This window comes from Aquila chrysaetos, chromosome 9 (genome assembly GCF_900496995.4).
Source record: "Aquila chrysaetos chrysaetos chromosome 9, bAquChr1.4, whole genome shotgun sequence".
Taxonomy (NCBI): Eukaryota; Metazoa; Chordata; class Aves; order Accipitriformes; family Accipitridae; genus Aquila; species Aquila chrysaetos.
The window spans coordinates 2,843,386-2,853,116 of NC_044012.1; the positions used below are offsets into that span (position 1 = coordinate 2,843,386).

The following is a 9,731-nucleotide window of genomic DNA, read 5'->3' on the forward strand; positions in this document are numbered from 1 at the left end:
TTAAGTTGGGATGTAATCCATCCATATCAGCACTGTATTAATTTTAAAAAAGCAACATTTGTACAGGAATATCAGTCAATCACGTCGTAATTACAAGTATGGTTGTCAGTTATGAGTTAAACAATTTCTTACACGAACAAAACTAAACATAGAACAAGCTGCATTTAAAAGTTTACATTGGAGTAAAAACACAAAGAACAATAAAAAAATCTGAAGTAAGCGTGAACGAGATGCATGCAAAGAGGTGTAGATAGGTACAAATTGTACACCTTACTGAGCTAGAGTGCCAAGACGCAGTAGTATTGCTTCTTTTTCCCCCATTATAGTAAGTTAGCTTCCAGTAACAGATGTAGTTAGTTCACAGACACGTAATATACAAGAGTAATCTCATCCTGCTACGCTTCACTTGACAACGACTCTAGAGGAAAAACATGGGTCCTACGAGATACCTTTCCTCTGCACAGGCTGCCTCCCTGCTCAGGACAGTAGTAACACCAAGATCTTCCAAACCCCGTGCAAATGGCAGGAGACTTCAGTGATGGAAAAAAAATCATTTGTTCGTCAACTCTCGACAGCAACTCCCGGACATGAGCTGCTTTTAAAAGCGCTTCTCCCTGACCTCCCCCTCGGTGGTAACGTGCAAAACAAGTGACAGACTGGTTAGGCAGTGTGGGTTGGTAATTCCAGTGGCATGTCCCGAGTCCAATGTTCAGTACGGAGGTGTGTACAGCAAAGCCGTTTGCCCGCTCACATCGGAGGGCTGGAACGCACCCGCCCTGCCGAGCAGATGGAGACGGCGAGGCCAGGCAGCGCTCCCGAGAACGCGAGCGATACGGGCGCCGCTCGCGTCTCGGATCGCACCAGCCCGCTCTGCGGCCGGCTGCACGCATCCTGACAGCCCCGTGTGCTGGCAGCGGGTCCCTCGACTACCTTTTCCCAGCAGACACTCTGCCCGGGCAAGGGAATTGCAAACCTCAGGGCTAGAGGGGGGTGAGCTTTTGGAAGAGAGCTCGTATGAAGAACAGTGTTTCACTGAACACAGAGGGATTGGAAATTCATAACAGACTGGAGTTTATTTCAATGTTACCTGTCCAGGTGTGTATTTTACAGTTAAACACTTCCTAAAACTACAATAAAGCTGTGGTGTTTGGTATGAGTATTTCAGAAACTGGCACCATGCCTAAGTTTGCGGTGCCACAGAAAACGGAGACAAAAAGAGTTGTACTCCCCCAGCTCACCCCAAGCACTTGCCTTGACTCACTGCAGCACTGACACGAGTCTGATCGAGCTGCAGGAGACAAAGCTCTGCTTTGAAACATTAAAACGTATTTGCTCTCATCAGAAGCCTTCCCATTTTTAAAAAAAAAAAAAAAAGCTTTAAGGAATCATAGGGAGATTTTCCAGAAAACTGTCACAGGAAACACTTCAGCTCCTCCCTGGTGCCTGTTTGCTTGTTAAAAGTCAATCGAATGTCCCTTTATTTGCAATTGTCACATGCACAATTGGGTTCCATTCATAAAGTCCAGAAATGTAAATGTGCCTGTGTGGAATATTACAGCAGGTTTCAAAGCTGGAGGTGCTCGTCTGTACTGTTTAATAGTCACAAACAAGGCAAGGTAAGATGAGACACCTGCTAAAGCAAGCCTATGCTAAGGTACTGAGAGCGTAGGTGACATCCGTTTCTTTCCCTGGGGTGCGTGTGGGGAAGAGTGGGGGTGATGGCCAAGGGTAAACCAAAATCCTAGGCTAGAAGCCGCTTGCGTGTCTTAGACAGAAGATTGCACTCCGAAAGTCTCCTGAGAGGCGTACACCATGTACAGGAACCCATCCTCGTCCTTCTCGCTCTCGTACACCTCGGATATGGGTGTGGAAACGCTCACCATGCTGTGTCCGTTCACCAGGAGGAAGAACGCCTGGTTGGAGTTCAGCTGCAGGCGTCGCCTGTTGGGGGGAGGTTGGGGGAGCGGAGGGGGGAAGGAGTTTGACAGTGATGACTATGCATTTCCACTCACATTAACAAAGGCTTTAGGACAGACGGCAAAACAAAGTCCTCCAGCGCTGACGACAGGAAGATGTCCCCACCCAAAGCAGCCCTGCCACCGGAGAAGGCATTTGCTTCCCACCTCAAAGCTGTATTAAATCCATCTACTAAGTCCAGTCAGATATATCCACTGACAGAAGCCCTTATTTCACTGGAAAAGCTACGCTCCAGAAGGGCATTAAACTGAAGCGAAAAGGAAGAGGTACTCCTTGCCAGCATGATCCCTGTACAACCAGCAAACACGCAAGGCCTGCGGGACCTCTGCCTTGCAGCTCAGCTCAACAGCATCTCACTGGAAATGTAAACTCAGCCTGACCTTGAGAGATCCGTGTGAAGACAGGGAGGGAGGACGGGCACAGCTGCCATGCGAAGGCCCTGGACCTTTTAAACTCGCTTTGCCAGCAGCTCTGCAACAGCCTGCGTTTAACCTTTGGAGCATTTTGCCCCCTCTTCTCCTCCCTCCCAGAAGCAGCATTGTGGGAAGGGCAGAGAGCAACAGACTTCACAGGCTGCGTAGCACAGTGAACATCTAACTTAGGGGTTTCCCTTGGATCATTCATTCCGGCTGGGGGCAAATAGGTATTTCTGCCAAACTGCCTACTGGAAAGCAGGTTTGCAGAGAGGAGCTCTCTTACTACTTCCTAAACCAAGTAAGCAAGAGGAACTCAGATACGTGGAGGTGCAACCAAAGAAAGAAGGAAAACAACAACAGATCAGAAGAGCTTCCTGCTGCATCCGCTCGCTGCTGAGGGGCAGCAGCAGCTGGAAACAAGGATTTATTTAGCCTCCCAGCCACAGCCCTGGAAAGGGACCCTTCCAAAACCAAGCTCTAATCACTCCAGAGACAGCAGGCTGAGAGAAGGCAGCGGCTGTCTGAGGGTTGGGAAGGACAGGCTTTGCTATGCACAAGAGGGGCTGGCTGAGGACCAAGTCCAGCTGGTACCAAGTCACCTATTAGCAATGAAGCCAAAGAAAAAAGGTTGGGAAAATCCTTCAGCTTGCTGTTAACCTTTTTGCCCAGGGCCTTTAATGTTCATGAGAAATTCTGGAAGACTTGAACAATCTGGCTCCTGCTTCCAAAACCCTATCTCATTTTCTTACTCATGTAAGAGCTGGGATTTGCTTACAATAGACAGTTTTTGTACAAGCCTCTGAGGCAGGGAATTGTTTGGACATGTGAGACAACTCTCAGTTTTTACAGTTTGTGGCCTCCATGAACTAGCTCCCTGTACACCATGACCAACAAAAAGCAAAATCTGGTTTGCTGCTAACTTCCAAGTTTACTGCTTGAGAACTCTTACTAATCAAATATTCCTTCTAAGCCAGGAGAAATGCACTTCTAGCAGAACTTCTGACCACAATTTTAGACCACACAACTTCCACTCCATGGCTATTTCCCCTTTGCCTTTTAAGCAAAGCTCAAGCACCAGAGCGGGGCAGTACTCAAGCCACAGTCTGTGCAAACAGCTGGGACAAAAAGACACTGGTCTGAACATGTGTTTTTCAGGCCTCAACACTGTCATTGAGGGAAACCTCATCTCAGAATCAAAGTATGCCAACATCAACCCTAAGCAACAGCTCAGAGCTCTGGCTATGAGCCAAAACTCCCCCTCCAGTGGGTGGGAAGAGGCAGGCATTCTGGAGAGGGACTCCCAGGCGGAACACCAAGAAGGCATCCTAAAATAGCCAAGCAGGAAGTGCTGGAGTCCTGGGCCAGAAGCACCCATATTAGACAGGGAGTTGCAGCCCCAGACTTCCTCCTACATCTCTGGGAACCAGTTATTTCTCTTGAAAGCAGACTAACAGCTCAGCTCTTTTCAGAGTTTTTTTCCGGCAAAGCCAAAGGAAAAGCACCTTCTCATGAATTTGTCCTAGTGATGATACCAAGCGCTCATTAGATGAATTTTCCATCTAAAGAGCTCCCAAATGCATATACCAGGTGGGGAATTAACAAAGAATCATAGCCTTAGGTTGATGCAGCTTACACTGAAATCACAGCATACTACCTGATAATTTTGATTAGCTCGCTCATGTTGACATGATCTGGCACCAGGAACTTGGTCTTATCCAAAACTGGAAGCTGCTTCTCTCCCTTGTACCTTTCAATGATCACCTAAGAAGAAACACAAAAAGAAAGGAGCAGAAGATATGAAAGGCAGAAACGGTGTCTGGTGCCTTCACCTCACCCCTCCATTTTGAACACAGCAAAGTACCGGCATTTATGCTAAACTCCATTTCTTTTCATTTGTGAATGCAGTATCTCGAATCTGAAAAGGAACAATTATAATTATCTTCACGTGCTTCTCTTGTTCTGTTTGCAAGAGTCACTGCACTAAGGGGTAACAAACAGGGATTTAACAGCACACATCCACAGCTTCAGTGCGGTTTTAGAACAGTTCATTTGCTGGAATCATTTAATCTAGCACTGAATTACCCAGCAACAAGGAAACCGTAGAAAAGATAAAGCACACTTCCCTCTAACACATTACAGTGGCTGACTAGAGGCTTGGGCTGCTACAGAAGTCTGCAAACTCACAGTTTTCACTAGAATTTCTCCTGTTTCAGGCCATCCCTTTCTAAGAACTACACCTCCAGATTAGTACGCTATTCAATCCACCTTCCATGCTTACTCTAATGCATGAGAGAAAGCTACTTTTGAAGGGTATAAAGCCTCAAAGGAGAGAATTTCCTCCTCCTTAATCTCAAGACAGCATGCTTAGGAACCAGTAATTCTGCCAAGACTGTTATGTAGTAACTACTTAATTCACGAGGAAATTGCAGATTTTCCAATTTAAGAAGCATCCTGCCCAGCAACTGTATGTAGTTCCTGCTTTTAAGAAATGATCTCAGAATTCGTGCACTCCCGTTTCCACAGCCATGTGGGTTTTGTTGTTTTTAAATCAACGGTAGCTACGTGACACCATTCACTTGGATCATTTCCATGCTCACGGGGCCTGGCTGTGTTGATATTCAAAAGTTGCACAGGTGAAGAGATACTGAGCCAATTTAATTATACCAGAGAAAGACTTCCTTACACCAGTTTAAATAAATGCTGGCTCATTCTGGAAAAAAGACAGCTCTATTTTTAAAAAGGTAGACCATAACCAATAGATAATATTTTCAACAACAAAATGAAGGATGTTGACAGCACAGCAGGGATTTACCATCTAGCGTGACATTGCCATCTTATCTCATCCAGAACTGCTAATGATAATAACAAGGCAGTGACTCAAGCTAGGACATGGACAGGCAACAACAGCAAGCCTCCAGCTCCTCCTCTGCCATATTTGGGAGTTTGAATCACTGCATTTTCAGCAAGTTACTTAGGTACCTCTGAATTTTTGCTAGTATTATGTCCATGGGCTGACTTAAAATGAGAGCTTTGCTATAAATCAATGGCTCTCAATCTGTGGTCACAGAGCTTGGGGATTACGGCTAAGTGATCTGTGAAAGGTGGGTGAAAAAGCAATCTTCTTTCAGGAAACAGATTTGTTAGGAAAGGGCCTTTTGGGAAAACTGCACATTCCAGAAAAGTCAGAAAATCTCTGCTGTAAAATATTACTTGTTCCCATGCCCAGCAGCAGCAGCTTTGAGACGATGTAGTTTAAAGCTAAAGGAAAGCTGAAAACCTTTTGGTTTCTATTTGACATGGAGGCAACAACTGCTTCTGTTAATGAACTTGCACTGGAACTGCAGACGGTTTGCAAGCAGTTTGTTCACAGAAGAATTTCCACTCACAGGGTTCATCAGCTCTCATCACTGAGAACCAAAGGCTGAGGTGTCCGATTAAGTTCTCTCTTCTGCCCCGCAAGATGTCCTGAGACCTTCCCTGCTCCACCAAATGGCCATAAGGACAGTTGCATTTATTGCTTACTGCAGCGACAGCCATCATGCAAAAGCCCACCAGTTGTGAAGAACTCATCAGCAATACATCACGATTCCTGCCTTTTGCTTCCTAGGATGCTTTGCTTTGCATTTGTAAACTTGAGGATGCCATAAATGAAAGAAAATAAAAATTCAGGAAGCATTTGGAGCTGACCAGCTAAAGAAGAGTGACAAGGTGAGGGGTGATCTCCTCTTTGAGGTGAGGTGGAAGGGTTTGACAGCCAAGCAAAGACCTGGAGACCTTAAGCAAAGGCCCGTTTCCCAGAAGGCAAGCGTTTCTGTCTTTCTCAGCACAGATTGGTGATGAAAGCCGTATCTGCCTCTACATTACTGTGTATTCTTCTTGGTTCGCCTCTGCAGACTCTTCTTTTGGAGAGGAAAAACACTGAGATGGATGAGAAGAGCTGAACACTCAGGAGAATCTCAGAGCTCAGCCGGGGCATGGTTTTCTTTGAAGTTGCAACATGCAACTTCAGTACACAGGAAACCCCATTTCCTCCAGTCCCCAGCTAGCACCTTGCTCCACCACACCGGCTGCCAGTTACTAGTTTAAGAATCGTTCTGAAATCTAGGCTTAACGACCCTGAACAGCCAAATTTTAATTTGGTCTCACCAGGACAGCTCTTTTACAGGTTTCTAACTACTAAAAAGAACATGAGACTGGAAATTGAAGTGAAAAATGGAAAGAACCAGACTTACTGGTATTTTAGTTGGATGTTGATCTCGAATCAGTCGTACATCTTCCACTCTTTGCTCTGCAAGAGATTAAAAAAAAGTCGGGTCAAACATCTACGCTTAATGCTGTTATTACTTTATTTCTCCACCACTGAAGAGAGGGAGTGCGTGGTACTAAAAGCCACAAAAGCAAATTCAGGCAACGCAGTTTTCAAATGGGACAGCACTGTCACAATTAAAACCTCTCCTTTGACAGATGATCCTTTGCTCTTTAACCCAAAGTGACAAGTACTGCATGCACGCTGCCTGGGACTCCTAGAAAATGTTAAAGGAGATAGCTTCCTCCCCCCCCCACACCTCATTTTCTGCCCACTAAAACAGACATTTAATCTCATAAATTTATGGCATCAAATTACACCACCCAAGTTAATGACTAAATATCCTGTACTATTCCTGCGAGATCCCAGAAAAGGAAGTTGTCAACAATTACTTGAGAGCTAAGACTAGCTGCAGCCTGGCAGCATCAGCTTACGCTGTGCATTCTAGTATTACCAAATTACAGTTTTCTATTTTGATTATGCCGCACCCATTGTTGCAGAAGCTGTTGGTAGGTTCTTGTGTACCCAGACATTTCACTGCTCTCTGTGCCAGTTTTCAGGATGAAGTTCACCTCTCCTCAGACATAAATATTAATAGCACAGATATTATAAACCAGGCTAAAGTACACGTCTGAGCCAAAGTAAACAGGCGCAGTTGCTTTTAGAGGCAGTTGTATCTGCTTATACCCTGCCTACTTTCAGATTCAGTGAACTCAGTTTTAACCTCTCCAGTTCTTTTGAGCGGGTCGGGGCTTTCCAGGCCATCTCCATCTTATAAACACCTCTCAGAAGATTTAGTGTTGCATCACAGCTTTAACAGACACCTACCTAGGGAGAGGTGCTGCTCACGGGAGAAGAAGAGCTTAGATCAGCACTAGTCAGCCTAACTTGTTGCTGGTATGCTAATGCACAGGACACACTACCTGTCCCGTCACTCAGCAATAACATCAGTCAGCTCTCCATTAGTCCATATTAAGTTTGTGTGCATGAAATACATCTCTGCGCCTTTTTACGAGCCCAGTAAGGAAATGCAACTCACGTGAATCATGGTTTTAAGCTGGAGGTGAATCAAGCAGAACTAAGGCAAGGAGTATGCAAAGCCTTCACCTGACTGCAAGATCGAGAACCTGAAAGCCATCCTGCTTCACATCTCACAGCCCAAGCCTTGCTCTTACAGACCAGCATTAACACTTCAAGGGCAGAGATTACTAGCTAATTAAAATACTTTTTAAGATTAACCAGAAACACAAAGAGATATGGGGAGTACATGAGATCAACCTTCAACCTAGCAAGCGCAAAGAGGTTTGACTAACTTTTCAACTGAAACAGGTTTTTTCACGGCAATGTAATTCAGCAGAACTCCCTGGAGTAGAAAAAACATAAACTGGACAAATCATTAGGATTATTGTATATGGCGTGTTCAAAATCAGGCTTCAGTCAGCCACAGATAAACACTGTTCTCTGACGACATTAGTTGCAGTGGCAACTGCTTGGCTGCCATCCTAGCTGAACTTAATACCTGCAATAGAGGCTGCTGACAGGCGATGGGGTCAACAACAGTTTTGGAAGACTCCAAGAAAAGGGGCAGCTTAAACGCAGACTTTGTTAGATCAAAACTCTCTCCGCTTCAATGAGGGGAACAGCTTACGTTTAACAGAACAGCAAAGGCAAGGGTGGGCGCACCAGAAAGCTCTCATAAGCAGCTTGACTTTAACCCAAAGGCAGAAGGAAAAGAAAATCTGGATCAATTACTTCCACCAATTCCATTTTACGTACGGGATTTTATAGTTCACGCAGAAATAGGTTACGCTGCCAGTTCTTGTTACCCTCGGAGCATTTCAGCCTACCTCACTGACACACATGAACAGATACTGAGCTCTTTGATTGCTTTGGTCCCATCCTAAGCACAGAAAGAAGTGTTGGCACCGCTCTATCGAGGCTCTTCCTTCTAGAAAGAGACTAATCTCATTTGCCCAGCCATCATTACACAGCTCTTTTCGATGCCTTGCTAGTTTTCAATAACTAAATGGGGATAGGAGGCATACATCCCAGTCCACTCGCAGCTCCCCGGGTAGAGAATTCCTCATACCACGCCAAGCACCAAACTGCAAGTGGAGCTTAATTCTCCTGTCAATAGCGCGGATGAAGCCGGACCCTGAGCAGACACGTCGGGGAGGGAAGGGCAGGCCCAGCTCCTGGCACACAATGCAAAGTGATGTTTCCAGGCTCCTGGGAATTTTGCAGTCGATAATGGATGATGCGGAGAGGCGATCTCCCTACCCCAAACCCCTCTCCCAACGCAGCGCGGAGCTCGCCCCGGGGGCAGCGACTGCTACCCACCTCCGCACCTCCCTCACCATCCCCCCCGAACACCCAAAAAAGACCCCTGCCCCAAAACTTCCAGCTTCTCGCCCCACGGCAGAGAGGCTCGTCCGCCCTGCCGGGGCAGAACAAGCCCCGCGGCCGCGCAGGGGAGCGGAGGCCGGGTCGGGGTTTGTTTCCATTTCAGCCCCGAGCAGGCGGCGACTCCCCTTCCCCCCCAGCAGCCGGGGACAGCGGCGCAGCCCTCGGCGGAGCGGCACAGCGACGCCGGTGACCGGGGCAGGGCGGCCGGGCCCGCTCCGGCCGCGGACCGCCCCCCCCCCGCTGTCAGCGGGAACCGGCGCCGGTGTTGGGATTTGAAGGGCTCTTAACGAGATCTGCCCCCTCCCCGCCTCGCCGATTCCGCCCCGCAGCGAGGGCAGCCGCCGCCGCCGGCCTGCCCCGCCAGCCGCCCCTGCAGCCCGCCCGCCCGAGCGACGAGGCCCGGAAGGGGCCGGGGAAGCCGGCGGACGGTGTCAGCGACTCTGCCCCGCCGCGTCCCTTCGCGGGGAACTCACCGAAGGTGCGGCGCTGCTTGAAGCTCTTCTCCGAGGGCATGGCGGCGGCGGCTCGGCCTCAGGCCCGGCGGCAGCTCTGCGCGGCGGCGGCGGACAACTCCGAGTGCCGGCGCCCGCCCCCCGCCGCCGCCACCGGCGACTCCGCCGTCAGCT

General features: G+C 47.9%; 1 protein-coding gene across 1 annotated transcript; it reads right to left on the reverse strand.

Annotated features, from left to right (window-relative positions):
* On the reverse strand, positions 1-9,731 carry MAP1LC3B (microtubule associated protein 1 light chain 3 beta). The gene is made up of 4 exons (XM_030023960.1): positions 9,579-9,731; positions 6,626-6,681; positions 4,048-4,154; positions 1-1,941 (listed from the first exon to the last, which is right to left on the reverse strand). Exons 1-4 carry the CDS (start codon positions 9,616-9,618, stop codon positions 1,767-1,769), a joined length of 378 nt encoding a protein of 125 aa, XP_029879820.1. The 5' UTR covers positions 9,619-9,731; the 3' UTR covers positions 1-1,766.

Bases quoted from the DNA above. Each gene is read 5' to 3' on its own strand.
- MAP1LC3B (XM_030023960.1), bottom strand. From the start codon at position 9,618: ATGCCCTCGGAGAAGAGCTTCAAGCAGCGCCGCACCTTCG. The intron at 4,155-6,625 runs GTAAGTCTGGTT...GTTTCTTCTTAG, and splicing joins AACATCCAACTAAAATACCA to GTGATCATTGAAAGGTACAA. The intron at 1,942-4,047 runs GTAGTATGCTGT...TCCCCCCAACAG, and splicing joins GAGCTAATCAAAATTATCAG to GCGACGCCTGCAGCTGAACT.